The sequence below is a fragment of the Diplodia seriata genome (genome assembly GCF_021436955.1).
Source record: "Diplodia seriata strain FDS-637 chromosome Unknown scaffold_8, whole genome shotgun sequence".
Taxonomy (NCBI): Eukaryota; Fungi; Ascomycota; class Dothideomycetes; order Botryosphaeriales; family Botryosphaeriaceae; genus Diplodia; species Diplodia seriata.
In genome coordinates this window covers 487076-503661 of record NW_027117315.1, presented here as the reverse complement: position 1 = coordinate 503661, position 16586 = coordinate 487076, and the positions used below count along the sequence as shown (strand labels likewise).

Here is a 16586-nt window from a genome sequence, read left to right as displayed (position 1 = left end):
AATATTCGTGTAGCACAGCGTTGAAGTAAAATGCTGCATGTCATCAACTACATTTCTCAATGATCCCCTTTTTGTCTTGATGGCGAAATGATAGAACAGCTTCATCTTTCTCGACAGAGCAATCACCCCAGGCCACAAAGTACGCGATGAGATCGACCGCAGGCTGGGGATGGAGAGCAGCAAGGAGACCAAGCAGTACGATGACTCCACCAGGCTTCTGCTCCCTCACAACTGCAACACCCGACAACGAACCCAAAGACCGCGCAATCCCCTCCTCCCTTTATAGACCTACCCTTCCCACCCCACCACACACTCCACCTGTGACCTCCAGCACTCATGACACGCGCCAATCCCCCCTCTCCCCTCCAACAAAACCCGCCCACGCGGATACTGCCGGCACGAGGAAGGACCCGTGACAACATGTAGTCACGCCTGCCTGCCGCCAATTAAGCATTTCCCACAAACGAATGAGCGGCAGGCCCGGCGGCCCTCACCGTTTGCGGGTAAGTATGCGGAAGTCCATGCTGCTGCGCCACTCGTCACCCGCAAAGGGGGGCCCGTCCACGTCCGTTCCGTTTTTCCCCCGTGCAGAGGCTGTTGTGAGCACAGAGCGGCGCATGAGCACGGCACGGCACGGCAGCACACGCGGACTGACTGGCACGCACGGGGTTTCGACGGATACCGCCGGTACGGACCGGGAGTGGGGGTCTTATAAATAGATGAGTGGAGCGCGATGATTTTTTCGGGGTTGTGGACGCCGCAACGGTGTTGTGGAGGATGGTGGAATCTCCGCAGGTACTGGTTTTCTCCGTCGTCTTCTTTCCAACCGATCTTACTGGTTGGCTTGCGTCTTTTCGTTTGTCCCACGCACGCTTCCGGCGAGTGTGGAGAGCGCTTCAGGTGGTGCTTTAATACTGCTTCGTTAATCAGGATGGATGGTGGCCAGCATCAACAAGCATTGGTGAATCGGTACATCATCGTTCCATGACATCGGCCGCCATGGAAACCACGCCTTGCTTATCGACAACCCCATTTTCTTAGCTTCCAGTAGATCGTTTTTCTCCAGGGGCCGAACTCACGGCAGCAGTAATGGTTCGGCAAAATGTGCCATGTTAATGTAGAAAGGATCAAAGACATCCTTAGCAAGCAACGAAGCAAGAAGAGAAGAAATGCATCCGGCCTCAGCATTTAAAGAAGATGTAAGACCTCCGATCGGACTGCTGTCACCGGTTGGACCCGAGTCCTGTACTACATACCTACATAGCGAGCAAGAACCATGTGATCTCCGCCAGGATCATCCCTCCCCACAACCCCAGTTTCGATAGTAACCCACATCTCCCGATTGCGCCAAATCGCTCGTCATTCCTTCACGAGTGCCGCTAAACCACCAGCACAGCACAGCACACTCATCAACTCCTTCCCCTTTTTCCCCGTCCCATCACCGACCGACCAACGCCAAACGCACAAGAGCAACTGCGCTGCGAACGCGCGCGCAGGAGGGGGTATATCATCATCAACGCGACACGTGTAACTCCAACTCCTCCGACAACAGCAACACCGTTCACTCCCTCAATCGCTCACTCACAACACCGGCCTCCTCTCTCCGCTATCTTCCGAATCCTGCTGTAACGCACACGCATTTTCATCAGCACCAGTACTTCACTGATCCCGCATCCTCGTCTTCCCTCGTCAAGAAAAACTTACCCGAATGCTCCTCGTGACGTAGATGCCCTGCGCCCCCTTGGCCAACTCTTCCTGCGAGCTGTTCGCCTCGTCCCAATACGTGCTCGCCGTCTTCCCGCCGCTGCTTCCCCGTCTCGGACTCCTGCCACGACCCGCAACAGCGGCAGCAACACCACCACCGCTACCACCGCTACTCCCCGCGCCGTCGTCCCCCCTCATCCTCCTCCCGCCCGCCGTACACGCCGCCGTCATCCCCCTCAACGCCACCGCCTCCCCTCCTCCACCGCCGCCCTCTTCCAAGTCCTTCGCATTGTTACCGCCCCTCCCCCTCCCCCTCCTCCCACCGACTCCAAAATCGCTCCTCTCGCTACCCCCGCTCCTGTTCTCCTTGCGCTTCGAGTAGCCCCGGCCGGAGCCCGAGCTGCTGCTCTTGGCGGTGCGGTAAAACGCCGCGAAGGCGGGGCAGCAGCCGATGAAGACGGCGATGGCGGCCTCGACCTCGGCCCACAGCGCGAGCCACGACGACGACGGCGTCGAGTTGTTGCCGGCCTTGACGCCGATCTGCACCACCCGCAGGACCGCCATCGTGATGCAGACGAACCCGGAGCAGAAGAGGGCGCCCACGGCGAGCTTCTCGGCGCGCGGCATCTGCAGGTTCCAGATGAGGCGGATGGGGAGGGCCATTACTGTTGCGGGGGGAAAGAGAGAGGGGGGTTGCGGTTAGTGAGGTGTGTATGGTGGTGTGGGGGTGGGGGTGGGGGGTGGTGGGTGAGGTACTTAGGAGGTCGGTGAGGATGTCGACGGCGAAGGCGTAGTAAAGGCTGGCGATCTGGGCGTTGATGTCGCGAGGCGTTCCGCATTCTCCTGAGGACGGAGGTTAGAAGTGCTTGGCAGGCAGGCAGGCAGGCAGGCAGGCAGGCAGTCAGATTGGTTGGTGGGTCAAACCGGGTGAGAACCATGCGTGCATGCTGCTGCACGATGTCAAGTTTGATATGATGGCGCCAACGAAGGTCTGGTGGCATGCGTGTTAGCACCACGCGAAAGTCTTCTTGGCGGACATGCCGCCTTACCGCTGCGCAAAAGACGACCAGGATCCACCAAAGAACGACGTAGGTGCGGAGGCCGTTCATAAGCCGGCGGTACAGGGCAAGCAGAGAGAACTTGACGGCCCAAAGCGTGACCCAAAGGAGCATGGTGCTGTAGAAAAAGACTTTGATGATGAAGAGGGCGTCGTCCATCATGGCCGGGTATGGATCAGCCCGGCCGCCGGACACAGCATACAGGTGATACATGGGCGGGGTGACGACGATGTAACTGATGGTGAGGGCGAGGAAGGCGGCCCAGGCAATGCCGACCAAGAGGTCCTCGATCTGGAGGGGCTTGCGCTTCCATATGCGGATGGAGAAGCGGGTGATGACGGTGGCTGAGGTGACGACGATCAGGGCGTAGCCAGTGTTGGTCAAGACATTGGCGGTGAAGTAGTTCTGGCTCGCCGAGTCGGACATGCTGAAGGCTGGTGGGTCGGGGAGCAGACAACGGTCAGTCGGTTTTGAGCGCGGGCGAGGGCGGCGATGGAATGCGAATCGGCATTGGACTCGTTGCCTCCACGAGACGGCGATCGCGCCTTGGAACCAGGTAGAAGAGGGAAAGCCCAATCCTGGGTCGCGGTTTGCTATATGCGATTCGCCAAGTCAAAGGGCGGTCATACTACAGCAGCGAAGCTGATTATGGGCTGCGAGGACGCCTCTGTGCGCGTCCAGGGCCGCATACGGGCAGCACCGGGCGGCAAGGACTGCATCGCCCTCGCTGGGTGGCGCTGGTAGCGTGGTTGCGCAAGCCTGCAGCTCTGGCAAACGAGGAAGTGGGTGGCACCGACACGTTACTAAGCCCGCCCGAAGCGAGCGAGTCTCGCATGCTGCTGGCGCAAGGGAGCAGCAAGACACGCGAGCCAGCCTGGCTGAAGAGCGTACAGACCTTGCATTGCTGGGCGTGTGAACCATTGGCCCGTGTGACTGGCCGGACGGAATGCGGGCCTCTGCGGCGATGCTGAGAGCGAGCAGCGCGGCGAGCGAGGGAGAAGGCGCGGCGGAGCGTGGCCGTGAGAATGGAAGTCGACGCCAGCGAGGGCGGCACTGGCAGGCCCTGGCACCGCGGGCGGGAGGCGCCGCCATGTCCCGCGCCCGGCAAGCCCCATGCCTGTCCTCTTCGTCATCCTGGTACACCTCGACCAGTCTCCTTGCGCGACTGTCACTTTGCCTTTGTCTACCTGCCCGTTCGACTCTGGTCGTCGCTCGTCCGTGCAATTTCTGCAATCCGAGAGCGAGTCGTGCCTGCCCGGCCGCGGCGTTATGAAGGAAGATGCTGCCTGTTCTGTTAATCTATCGTCCCTCTCCCGCGCTGTGCTACTCACCGTCCTCCCCTGCTTCATCATGCGATTCCCGTTGCTTTTGGCGCTCGTTATTGCCGCACTCCTCGTCCTCTGCTCCGCCAGCGACCCTGATGTCCGAGAGGCGCTCGCCTCGCTGCTGGGCGCGCCGCTCGACCAGCTCCCAGAAGCCCAGCTAGTCGCCGCCCTGGATGCCGGTTCGACTGACGGCCATGCGTGTTCCTTCGCGGTATGTCTCAAGGCCGGGTCCTGCCACCAGCCCCAGCTCACACCCAATCAAGTGTTATGCCCTCTCTCTGCGCTATGGCGGGGGAGTGGCGCAAAGCGGGAGCGAAGGCTACAGCGGCTTCAACGACGAGTTTTGGTCCGTCCAGCAGGCCAGCCAGCGTCCGTCCTGCATCTTCCAGCCTGCGTCGGCGAACGAGGTTGCCGTGGCTGTCCAGCTCTCTCGTCTCCTAGAATGTCCATTTGCAGTCAAGAGTGGCGGCCATGCTGCCTTCGCCGGTGCCTCCAACATCCAGGATGGCATCACAATTGACATGAAGGCCATGAACACCGTCGATCTCCTCTCCAACCGAAGCTTGGCCTCACTCGGACCGGGCGCCAAATGGTTCGATGTCTACAACGCACTCGAACCCGAGGGCCTCTCGGTCGTTGGAGGACGTGTCTCTGCCATCGGCGTTGGCGGCTTGACTCTTGGAGGTACGGCCTCGATATCCTTGTATTGACCGTTGCGCGGGAACTAATGTCCGTGCAGGCGGCATCTCTTTCTTCTCCGGACTCTACGGCTGGGCGTGTGACAACGTCGTCGACTATGAGGTATGTGGTTAGCCACTTTCTGTTTCCTCCCTGTTCCGACGTCGCACATGGCTGCAAGTGCCAGATCCACCGCCTGCACATCGCATTACCCACCACGTCGTTCCAATGATATTGGATCGACCGGCGATCTTTCGCTTATCACCGGCAACCGGAATGCATGGCCGTTGACGCTTCGGCGGTTACGGAAGATTCCACCCTTCGCGTTCGTGGATGGAATCTTCCGGTAATCCATCGTGTTGTCGCAGAGCGCCACTGAAATGCAGACTCGCCTAAATTGCATGCCCCGGCGGAGAATTTAAGCATTCTGCGAAGCTCATGTCGTTCCAAATATCTGAGTCACGGCTGACACTGTCTCAACCAGGTTGTTATCGCAAATGGCTCTATCATCAACGTCAGCCACGATGTGGAACCCGATCTTTTCTGGGCTCTGAGGGGCGGTGGCAACAACTTCGGCATTGTCACCAACTTCACCGTGGCAACCTTCCCTCAAGGCCTCATGTGGGGTGGCGGACGTCTGCACCGACTGGAAGAGCGCGACAAGATCATCGAGGCTTTCGCGAATTTCGGATCCAATGCTGTACATGATCCCAAGGCCGCCATGATACTATCCTTCGCCTATTCCCAAGGGTCCTACCTCGCTCAGATTGATATGCAATACGCCGACCCTGTCCCTGACCCGCCTATCTTTGAGAATTTCAGCTCAAGTGCCTTGCCGAACCCGGTCTCCGATACCACCATGGTCCGCACACTGTCAAACCTTACGCAATTGTTCAATGATTCAAATCCGAATGGCTTGCGGGAGACGTATTGGACCGCGACGTACAGGAACAACGCAGATTTGGTCTCGTTCATACTGGATACTTATATCGAGGAGGTTGATCCTATTCGCAACTGCTCTGGCCTCCTGCCCGCGTGCACGCTGCAGTTCATTACGTCACCAATGTTCAAGCATATGAGAGAACGCAATGGTAATGCGCTAGGCCTGGAAAACGAAGATGAGCCGCTCTTGCTGCTGAACCTCAACACCATGTGGCACAGTGAACTGGACGACGATGCTGTCTTGGAAGCGGCCAACAATATCATCCAGAAGGTGAACGACAAAGCCAGAAGCATGGGACTCGGCCACGAATACGTGTACATGAACTATGCCAGCCAGTACCAGGACCCAATCGCGGGTTACGGCCAGGAGAACAAGGACCGGCTCGTGGCCATCGCGGAGAAGTACGACCCCGAGAGCGTGTTCCAGAAGTTGCAGCCGGGGTATTTCAAGCTTGGCGCGGCGCCCACTGCCCCTTGTGTTGGTTCGATGACGTGCTACGGAGGAACTTCGTCGTAGTAGGATACGGATCGTTGTAGGATACAAGAGCCGTTGGTTTTTCCTTCCTGAGTATACTTCCCTGAGCTACATGATATGTAGCCAGCTCCATCGAACCCTAGAGTACATATAGCAGTTCTCAAACCAGCTCGGCCTTTGGCATCATGTTGGGACCAATTCTTCCTCGTCTGTCTCTCTCCGAACCCATTCATAGAGTTGGTCTTGTCCTGGAAATGCAGCCAAATCCGGGCTGCGCCAACGGCTGCGAAAGATGAAGCCAACCCGTGGCCCATCCACTTCGCAACACCATACTCTGTGATCATGTCGGCCGCTCTTTCGGTGATGTGTTGCCATGTCGTATCGTGCGTTCCCGGCGTCGGGGCTCCCGCTCAATTCTGCCTCGGCTTGACCAGGCCATCGTGAACCAGATAGTACACGACGGTGCTATCGTCCTCCAGAATGGCCAACACAACCCTCTTGGTGGTCCTCCACTTGTTCGGCTCACCGTCGCCATCCTCCTCGGCGGCGCCCTCCTCCCCGACCGGCGTCCTCGGCGGGACGTCCCCAACGGCATCGAATACGTCGCCCATGCGGCGCAGCGTCCACCTCTCGCGCAGGTGGCTCGGCAGCACCCACTCGCGCTCGGGCGCGGGCTCCTTGATCGTCTCGCCATTCTTCCGCCGGCGCGCCTCCTCCTTCAGCATCTCCATCTGCTCGTCCGGGTGCGTGTACAGGCGGCGCGGCGGCAGGCCGGACAGCAGCGGGCGCGGCAGCGGCGCGTGCGGCGCCAGCGGCGAATGCGTGTGCAGCCGCACCGCGCTCCACTGGTGCTGGTGCGCGAGGTTGTGCTGGACCTGCAGCGCGAGCGCGTGGTGCGCCGTCGTCTGCGGCGCGGGCGGCGGCCGTCGCGGCTGCGCGGCGGCGATGTGCGAAGCCAGTGCCGAGAGGCCTGCTGGTGAGGAGGCGGCGTTGTTGGCGGGGGTGGTCATGGTGGGGGGAGGCGAGGAGGAGGTGGTGGAAGGCTTAAATTGGGGCGTGTTGATCCAAAGGAGGAGGTGGGTGGAGAGTGGGAGCTTCGTTGTAGTTAGGTACGGCGAGTCGAAAGTAGTGGTGCGAATACGATTCACGAGAAAATTCACGTATACGCGGATTCTGCTGGTGAGGATGCGCAACGGGCCGACAGATAAACGCTCGCGGTCGGACCGCGCGGCGGGGTGTGTGTGGAAGATGAGGGACGTGCGCGCTCCGCAGGCGTGAGGCCCTGGGGTTGATCGATAGCCTAGGCCGTTGATCCACCGCCCATCGACGACCCTTTCGCCGTCCGCAGCAGAGCTGAACGCGAATACGACAAATAAACCAGACCAGCATTTAGCAGCTCTATCATGGCACCACTAATCGCAGCCGCTATCCGTCTTGGCCAGCACGGCATGTGCTGCTACTTATTGCCCTCTTCTCCCTTCCTTCTGCCGCTTCGCCCTGCACCGAGAGATGCCAGCACAGACGGCTCGATTCGCCTCATCGCCTGCCCTTGCCCAATAACCTAGTCGCAGCACTCCGCAACGCGTCCCTGTGGCGCAGTTGCTGCTAATTCGTCGCGCGGTCCACGCGCCCAGCCACCAAGGTACGTCGCGCCTTGTTTCACATCCGCAAGATAACCTGAAAAAGCTCACACATTGATACAGGCCAAAACCATATACCCAATACCGCAAACCTAATTCGCCTCCCGGTCGACTTTGCCTTTCCAGAAGCCTGCTTCTTAGCACACCTACGCCATGGCTTCCCCCCAGCAAGGCGATAGCGGCAGGTCTCCTCCTCCTCCTCCTCCTCCTCCTCTCCCTTCGGACGATACGCCCGCATCACCACCGAGTGCCCCGGATTCGAGAGTACCAAGCTTCCCGGCACCCGCGCGCTCGTCCACGACCGCGTCTCTCGCTTCGACGGCGACGAACCGCTTGCGCTCCGCGTCGCTCAAGCTGCTCGACACCGACCTGCCTCCCAGCTTCATGGCCGCGACGGGCGGGACCGCCGCGCGCATGCATTCCTTTTCCGAGATCCGGCGCGGCAGCTTGGGCACCGGCAACAGCCCCATCGCTAGGAATGGTAGCAACGACGATCAGATCGGATCGCGGAAGTTCAGTAGGACGGGGACGGGGTTTAGTGCTTTGAGCAAGGGAAAGGGCAGCGCCGCGGAAGGGTTGAAGGAGGAGGAAGAGATCAGGAAGGGTGCTGGTGGTGGGAACCTCGCCGTCCTTGGAGGAGGAGAAGGGACAGAGCTGGAGACATTGAGGTCTGTGACGAACGAATCGACACCGGCGACGGGCGAGCGGGTTGGCGGCGCGGGCGTCGCAGACGTGAAAGAGTCGACCTTGTCGAGTGCGAGTAGGACAGTGACCGGCGAGACCAAGGAAGCGCCCATCACGGAGTACGCCAACGGGTACCAGGCACCGCCGAAGCTGCCTTGGACCACTTCTACGGCCTTGGCGCTCAAGGCTTACTGGAAGTGGGTTTGGACAATCCCTGGGTTCCTGATCACGCTTTACGTATGTTCTTGCCCCATAAACTATGTGCTCGAATGCAAATCCCGTTTCTAACAAAAGTTTTCCAGGGTCTCAACGTCGTCGCCTGGGGCGGCATGCTCTTCCTCCTCCTCTGCAACGCCGCGCCCGCCATGTGCGTTCCGGACTGCAACGACCTCTACTCCCCGCGCCGCGTCTGGGTCGAGATCGACTCGCAGATCCTCAACGCGCTCTTCTGCGTGACGGGCTTCGGCCTCGTGCCTTGGCGCTTCCGCGACTGCTGGTGGTGGGGCGTCTGGCGCTTCGGCTACGGCAAAGCCTCCTGGGGCGCGACAAGGGCGGAGCGCCGGTCGTACGGCCTCCGGAGGCTCGCCGGCATCAACCGCAGCTGGTTCAGGTTGTCCGGCAGCGAGACCCTGCCGCCGACCTTCCCCGACCACCAGGATCCCCAGAACCCGACGAAGCCGAGGAAGCCGAAGAGGAATGAAGAAGAGGGGGACGAGGGCGCGGAGGCGCTCGTCAAGGTGCCGACCGGCGTGGACGAGAGGGTGTTGCCGACGCCGCTGTGGAAAACTCCCGACCCGCCGCCGACGGGCGTTCGCGCGCCGCCGACGCAGCTGTGGAAGATGGATTTCGTCGTCTGGTGCAACATGTGGAACACGTTCCTGCAGGCCTGCTTGGCCGGGTTCATGTGGGGGTTGAATCGGTTCGACAGGCCGTCGTGGTCGACCGGGCTGTTTGTCGCCTTGGCGTGCATCGTGTCGGCCGTGGGCGGTCTTTGCATTTTCTTGGAGGGGAAGGCGGTGAAGAAGGTGGAGGGTGTGCCGATGGAGAGCTGGAGGAAAGAGGAGAAGGTGGCGCTGGATGAAGAGGAGGCGGTGGGACGGGAGGATCGGAAGGGGGGCGTGGTCAAAGGAAGTGAACTGAATGATTAGACGACATGTTTGCACCATTGGTAGCTGTAATTGAATTGATACCCTCATCCGATAGTGGCATTACCCGATCAAGTCGTGTTCAATGGACACCAGCAGGTAGCACTGACGCTGAAGTTGATCAAGCTGTATTGGTGTTAGAACATGAAGGTTCAGAACACAGTGCATTACGTTTGTCTGGGGTCGCACACACCGGGAAGTCTGGAAGGCGGGCGGCGCGAATGTGGAAATGATACCAATGAGGAAAGTTCACCTGTCTCTCCTTCCCAATCCGCGCGATGAGATCACATTTTCACCGCACCCGACGCACACATTATTTCATCTCTGTCACTGTCACCAGCGCCAGCTCCTGTGCGCTTTTCATTTGCACCGGCGCACAACCACAAAAGCCATGCCGACGTACAAAAACATCACGCTCTCCCTCCGCTCGTCCGCGCACGAGACGGCGCCGCTCCTCGAGTTCCCGCCGCCGCCGCACCTGCCGGGCGTGCGCATCGAGGACGCGCGCAGCTCGACGGCTACCGTCTACGTGCCCGCCTCTCCGGGGCTCACCTTCTGGATCGCGTACCACATCAAGCCGCCGGCGTACCTGGAGGACCCGGACGTCAAGTACTTTCTGTTCAAGCTGTACATGGAGGGCCGCCACGTGGTGACGTGGGCGGTCGGCGAGGAGGATGGCTGGAAGGGGAAGACGATGTTCGGGCTGTTTGAGAACGCGGCGTGGAGGGGCGGCGTGGAGAAGAGGGCGTTTGCGTTCGCAGCTGGAAGGGAGGGGGACGGGGGGGATGTGGATGTGGAGAGGGACCATGAAGAGAGGTTTATGGAGGTCAGGGTGTTGAGGGCGAGCGCGAGGAAGAGAGTGCAGAGGGAGACGCCGGAGCTGATGGAGACGGAGGTGGGAAGGGAGGGCGCGGGAGGCATCAAGTATGATTTCCTTCCCGTGGAGACGATAGGGCACCCATGCGAGAGTGTTGAACTGACTGCAGAGAATAGCCTCGTCAATGCTGGATGTCTGAAGAAGGAGAACCCGAAGCGCTTCTACGAGTTTGTGCTCATCGACAGCTTGAAGGAGCCGTTCGCGAAGTTCCGGTACTACTACCGCTCTGTTGGTACGTGCTAGTGTAGCGTCGTTGGCACATGGCGGTACCTGGCTAACCATTTGCAGACCAGCTTGAGACCCTGGGCGTCATCGTTAGGGTACCGCAGTGCGAGGATGAGAGCGAAGATGAAGTTGTCACGGATAGCGGCAACGGCTACGAAAGCCTAGACCTCTCGTTCTTGGCCAAGAATGACGCGGACACGCAATCCACACCTTTGTCCCATGGCTCCCCGCACACGGTAGCTTCGGAGAGGCTCAACACGGCTGTTTCACCACTTGGTACCGGCCCTCCAAGTGCCGACCGAGAGGTTGCTGATCTGCTCAGCTATGTCGGCCTCTCTACTGACGTCGAGCCTCCGCGCACGCCGGATCCGCCGGCAGCTGCTCTGCCGAAGCGCAGCCAATCGAAGAAGTCATCTCCCTGGAGTCCTCCCAGGAGCTCAAGGATTGCGATGCGGAACTCGGCGGTGGTGCCGATGACGGTACCGGACAGCCCGACGGAGGGTTCAGTGGCGGACGCGGCGTTGGTAGGGGCTTTGAGTGGGCAGGAATGGCTCAAGCGCACGCCCAGCCCTGACCGGACCATGTACAGGCAGTTTGACTCGCCTGCGCCTGGAGCGAGCAGGCGAGGAAGGAAGTCGCCCACGGGCAGGCTCAAGGAGGCTCTGAAGCGAGCATGGCGGCGCGGAGACTCGTGAGGAACAATGGCAGAAGAGCGAAGATGGTGCAGGCTTCCACGGTTCTCGAAGGCGCTAGGGGGCTGTGGGGAAAAGGCCGAGGTGGAGCGGTGTTTGGCCCCGGGCTGTCACAAAAAAGCGGGGACTGCAAGGCACGGCGCGGCGATTGGTCTTCGCCAGCGACGTCACCTTGAGTTGTCAGCTGGGGGGCCCACCTGACAAGCACGACACTGGCTTGCGCCCGGGGAAAGCTCGAGCTGGAGGCCTGTCTCAGTCTTACCACCTCTTCTCACCTCCAGCCTGCTATAGACCTATTTTCACTTCTTTTCATCGGTGCGCCAGCTTGAAGCATTGTTATTGACCCCGGGTTGGCCGACGTTCCTGCCGGTACCATCTGACGCAATGCGGACACCCGCAGCCGCCTGTGCAGCTGCCGTGGCGATGCTGACCGGCATCGTCGCGGCCTCGACGCTGACCCCGCCCGTGCTGCCCCTCACAGTGCGTACGCCGTACATGAGCCTTTGGCTGGCAAATGCCAGGGACGAGCCGTGGAGCAAATGGCCCATCTTCTGGACCGGCGATGAGGTATGCGATCCCGGATTCCGCGGAGCGTTACCCCGTTCCTGCTCTCCGCATGCAGATACCCCGGACTTCACGCATGCTAACCACGCATCGGTTCCCGACAGATTGGATTCTCGCTGCTCGCGGCCGTGCCGGAGACGCATACCGTCTACCCGCTGTTGGGTCGCGCGCACGACTCCCTGGACCCGAGCGGGCACGGAGAGGGGTAAGCCACTCTGTACACCACCTCAGCCTTGCGGCCGGAATGCAGCAGGACGCTAATCGATTCGCGCGGGCAGGTACAACGTTTCGCGGGCCATCTACCAGGGCGCCAAGTACGATGCCTCGACCACCAACCTGACCTACGCCATCCCTCCGCCCTCGCACGACCACGAGCCGCTTGAGCTGGTGCTGTCCTTCCTATCGCCCATCACTCCGACATCGACCCTCCGCCAGTCCATTCCGGCCTCGTACGTGTCGGTACATGTCTCCGGGACGTTCAATGTCAATGTGTACATCGACGTGAACGGACAATGGGTCAGCGGACACCGCGATTCCCGCATCGTGTGGGACTTTGCGCACAACGCTCTCGATGACAAGCATCGCCTCAAGACCTTCAAGGTCACTCGCGAAGAGGAGCTGCTCTTCACTGAGCACCAAGGTGGCGGCAATGCTCAGTCTGAGTGGGGCTCGCTGTACTTCACAGCCCCTTCGGTATGTCCGGAACGAGCAACTCCAGACAGTTGAAATACTGATAGTGGTTCAGGATGTTCGCCACGAGTGTGGTACTTCTGCCATCCTGCGACAGCGCTTTTCCGCGACCGGAACGCTGGAGAATGAGGTCGACGGCGACTTCCGCAGCATCATGGACGAGGAGCCTGTCTTCGCTTTCGCCAAGTCCTTTGACCTTTCTGGAAACAGTTCTAAGCCCTCTACTGACAGCGTTTTGTTCACGCTGGCTCACATCCAGGACCCCGTCGTTCAGTATGCCTCCGCACGGGGCCTGACGTACATGCGTCCTCTCTGGAAATCGTGGTTCGGCGACGTCGAGGAGTTGCTGACCTACCACTACCTCGATTTCGACAATGCCGCCCATCTTGCTGCCAACTACTCGGATCAGCTCGAGGTTGATGCGTGGGAGTCCGGTTCTGACAACTATGTTGACATTGTCGCCCTCAGCGCTCGCCAGGTCATGGGCGCCACCAGCTTCTCCGGCACCGCCGAAGAGCCCCTCCTCTTCTTGAAAGAGATCTCGTCGAATGGAAATTCCCAGACCGTGGATGTCATCTTCCCGGCCTGGCCCTTCTTCTTGTACACGAACCCCCGCTGGGGGGCGTGGCTGCTTGAGCCGCTCATTGAGCACATGAACAGCGGACAGTACCCCAACGACTACTCGATGCACGACCTCGGGGCGCACTTCCCCAACTTGACTGGTCACGCTGACGGCAACGACGAGTACATGCCAGTCGAAGAGTGTGGAGACATGCTTATCATGGGCTTGTCCCTCGTCAATTCGCTCACCTACGGCACCGGCGACGAGTCTCAGTCTGTCTGGTCCACTATGGGTAGCTCGGACTATGACGAGGACGCCCTGAACCCATTCGCTCTCACCACCAGCGAGTTCGAGGGTATTGAGCATATCGACAACACTTGGGGCGGCCGCACGAAGGGTGCCAAGCAGGCGCGGAAGTGGCTTAGCAAGAGCTACAACCTCTGGAGGCAGTGGAGCGGCTACTTGGTTGAATTCAGCTTGGAGCCGCACAACCAACGTAAGTATAATGTCTTCAAAGCCCCTTTTGAGATACGCTCAGCTGAGAAATCTTAGTCTCCACCGACGACTTTGCTGGCTGGTTGGCTCTACACAGCAACCTTGCTCTCAAGGGAATTGTTGGTATCAAGGCCATGAGCGAGCTCGCAGCTACGATGGGCAACGATGCAGACGTCAAGTACTACCAGGTAAGCCACCACGAACTCGAGGGGCAATGGTCATCAAACTAACGACTCGCAGAACGTCTCCGATGTCTACATTGAGAAGTGGCAAGAATTCGCCATTTCGCGCGATGGCACCCACGCCAAGTTGGCCTACGACTGGTACGGAAGCTGGACGACAATCTACTCTCTTTACGCCGATTCCCTGCTGTGCTTCCATCCCACAATCACCAACTCCAGCTCCACCACCGCCCACCGCGATGATGAAGACGACGTCGTCTCCAACCAGAAGGGCGGCTCGCAAGCGCCCCTCCAGCCGGACAACCGCCACCACTCGCTCCCGGGCTCGCGCAAGCCCATCACGTCGGACTTCATCCCGCACCACGTGTACGAAATCCAGTCCAAGTGGTACGCGGCGGTGATGCAAAAGTACGGGCTGCCGCTCGACTCGCGGCACCTGTACACCAAGTCGGACTGGGAGTTCGAGGCCGCGGCCGTCACGTCGCAGCGCACGCGCGCCGACATCCTCGACCGCGTCGCCCAATGGCTCAACGAGACGGCGACCGACCGCGCCTTCGCCGACCTGTACAAGACCGAGGAGGACGGCGGCTTCCCCAACCCCTTCTTCTTCGCCCGCCCCGTCGTCGGCGGCCACTTTGCCTTTTTGGCCCTCGAGCGGGCGTGCGGCGGCACCGCCATGAAGCCGTTCCTGGCGTGGGAGGAGTGAGTGTTTTTTTTGCTCAGATTGTCATATGGGTAAAAAAAAAAGGGGGGAAAGAGAGACACAGGCTAGCTACCAGAGGTAGTAGGGTAGAGAGACATGTGACAGAACTTCAGATTGGCTCGCGCCACGGAGGGCGGAAATTTTTTTTTTTTTTTGGACGCCTTCACGTTGGGGATTCGGATGATGTATATCTGGACGGTCTTTTTTGAGACGAGCGTTACGGTTACCTAGGTCAGATGAACGAAACACGACAACGGCCTCGCAACGAACAAAACAATTGATGCTCAGCGTCAAAGTCTTGGTTTGCTTTAACGTGATGAAGGTGAGAGCGTGCGAGATGAAGCACCATCAGTGCATGTAAATTCAATGTTCGCGAGGTTGTTCAGCAAAAAGGGTATCATTCGTCGTGTGTTTTTTCTTTTCCTCTTCAAATCGTAATCGAATGCCGCGCGGGTCTGGAATATCCGGTCGAACTCTCATCTACAATAGATATCCGTATACCGCGCGCTCTCCGTTGGACCTCTTCTTCCCCCACCGCTACTGCGACTTCTTGGTCGACGCCCCCGCCGAACCGGCAGCCTCCAAGCCCTGGACGATCTCGCTTCCGAAGACGTACATCATGTAAGTCGGGAGGACGAGCCACGCGCCGCTGGTTGCCAATGGTTAGCATCCGACATCCCAGGAAAATCGAGCAAAGTAAAAATGATAGTGAAGTCCAACAGCAGAGGCACCGAAGGAGGAGTTGGGGGGGAAAGCTGAGAAAAAAAAAAAAAAAAAACTCACTTCGGCACGATCCACAAAAAGAACAAGCTCGCCGCGTCGTTATGCCCGATGTTCTGGAAGCCGCTCCAATACTCGACGAGCCAGTACAGCACCGTCTTGCTCAGCGTCATGACGCTCGCCGCAAACGCCACCAGCACCGCCCGCGCCGCCGTCCTCCCCACAACCACCCTCGCCGCGCCCCCGACCGTCCGCCCCACCACCACCTCCTCCTTCCCCGCCGGCTGCACATCCTTCCTCCCCGAGCTCCCGGACCCGCGCGCGTACACGACCCACACGTACCCCAGATACAGCGCCGTCTCGACGAGGTTCAGGCTCGCCTGCGCGGCGCCGAAGCCGTCGCCGCGCTCCCACGCGGGGAAGCCGTACACGTGGTCGACGGAGCCGTACAGTGCGTACGGCGCCCACAGCGGCGCGTGCAGCCAGCCGCCCGGCATGCTGTGCGGCCGCAGCAGCATGTAGCCCGTGTCCCACGCCACCAGCGGCAGCGATAGCGCCAGCCACGCCAGCGTGAGGCGCGAGGGCGTGTGCGTCCATTGATTGGCGTTGCTGCCGTTGCCGTCGGTGGTGCGGGCGGGTTTTTTGTTGTTCGTGGTGTTGATGGTGGTGGTGGTGGTGTCGTTGAAGGCGGTGGAGATGGGTGCGGAGGTGGGGGCGATGGCGTTGGCGCTGCCGCCGGGCGCGGGCGAGGCGGTCGACGTGGCGCGCGAGCCACCGCGCTTCGACGGCGACGCTTTGGTGGGCGAGGCCAGCTCGGGCGGTGGGAAGGCGGTGGGGTGGCTGCGCGTCGAGACCATTGTGGATGGAGTTCGTTGGCGATGTGGATCACAAATTGATGCTTTGTTGCCCGCAAGGTGGCGAGGTGATGATGTTGATGATTGTTGTTGCGTTGTCGTGTGCGTGGTTGCACGGGAAGGTTTGGTGGGAGGAGAGAGAAAGAGAGAAGTAGCAGAAGAGGTCGAGGCCCCGGGGAAAGCTTAGGCGTTGCTGTCTCATCAGCTCAAAATGACACGACAGTTGGTCGATCCTGCCCGCGACCGGAAAGCTTCTTCGGGAAGTTGGTACACAAATACTGGTCCTCCACCGGGCAGAATCGGCCTCGGCCAATCATCAGCCATGCCATTGAGTCGTACGCGGAAAGTGACGAGGCGATCTTATTGGGCGC

General features: G+C 59.9%; 7 protein-coding genes across 7 annotated transcripts; 4 read left to right on the top strand and 3 right to left on the bottom strand.

The window, feature by feature from the left end:
• Positions 1-2605: 2605 nt before the first annotated feature.
• SLS55_007752 (uncharacterized protein) lies at positions 2606-3188 on the bottom strand (the record flags this gene model as incomplete). The annotated part of the gene is made up of 2 exons (XM_066779168.1): positions 2606-2695; positions 2754-3188. 2 exons carry the CDS (start codon positions 3186-3188, stop codon positions 2606-2608), a joined length of 525 nt encoding a protein of 174 aa, XP_066629972.1.
• A 924-nt stretch (positions 3189-4112) lies between these two features.
• On the top strand, positions 4113-6224 carry SLS55_007751 (uncharacterized protein; the record flags this gene model as incomplete). The annotated part of the gene is made up of 4 exons (XM_066779167.1): positions 4113-4298; positions 4351-4771; positions 4827-4888; positions 5250-6224. The coding sequence occupies 4 exons, from the start codon at positions 4113-4115 to the stop codon at positions 6222-6224; spliced, it is 1644 nt and encodes a 547-aa protein (XP_066629971.1).
• A 368-nt stretch (positions 6225-6592) lies between these two features.
• Positions 6593-7192, bottom strand: SLS55_007750 (uncharacterized protein; the record flags this gene model as incomplete). Its single annotated transcript, XM_066779166.1, has 1 exon — positions 6593-7192. The coding sequence occupies one exon, from the start codon at positions 7190-7192 to the stop codon at positions 6593-6595; it is 600 nt and encodes a 199-aa protein (XP_066629970.1).
• A 783-nt stretch (positions 7193-7975) lies between these two features.
• SLS55_007749 (uncharacterized protein) lies at positions 7976-9654 on the top strand (the record flags this gene model as incomplete). The annotated part of the gene is made up of 2 exons (XM_066779165.1): positions 7976-8743; positions 8809-9654. 2 exons carry the CDS (start codon positions 7976-7978, stop codon positions 9652-9654), a joined length of 1614 nt encoding a protein of 537 aa, XP_066629969.1.
• Positions 9655-10042: 388 nt separating this feature from the next.
• SLS55_007748 (uncharacterized protein) lies at positions 10043-11448 on the top strand (the record flags this gene model as incomplete). Its single annotated transcript, XM_066779164.1, has 2 exons — positions 10043-10760; positions 10817-11448. The coding sequence occupies 2 exons, from the start codon at positions 10043-10045 to the stop codon at positions 11446-11448; spliced, it is 1350 nt and encodes a 449-aa protein (XP_066629968.1).
• Positions 11449-11940: 492 nt separating this feature from the next.
• Positions 11941-14644, top strand: SLS55_007747 (uncharacterized protein; the record flags this gene model as incomplete). The annotated part of the gene is made up of 6 exons (XM_066779163.1): positions 11941-12012; positions 12114-12214; positions 12288-12702; positions 12755-13757; positions 13814-13944; positions 13997-14644. 6 exons carry the CDS (start codon positions 11941-11943, stop codon positions 14642-14644), a joined length of 2370 nt encoding a protein of 789 aa, XP_066629967.1.
• Positions 14645-15178: 534 nt separating this feature from the next.
• SLS55_007746 (uncharacterized protein) lies at positions 15179-16218 on the bottom strand (the record flags this gene model as incomplete). Its single annotated transcript, XM_066779162.1, has 2 exons — positions 15179-15290; positions 15425-16218. The coding sequence occupies 2 exons, from the start codon at positions 16216-16218 to the stop codon at positions 15179-15181; spliced, it is 906 nt and encodes a 301-aa protein (XP_066629966.1).
• Between the last annotated feature and the right edge of the window lie 368 nt (positions 16219-16586).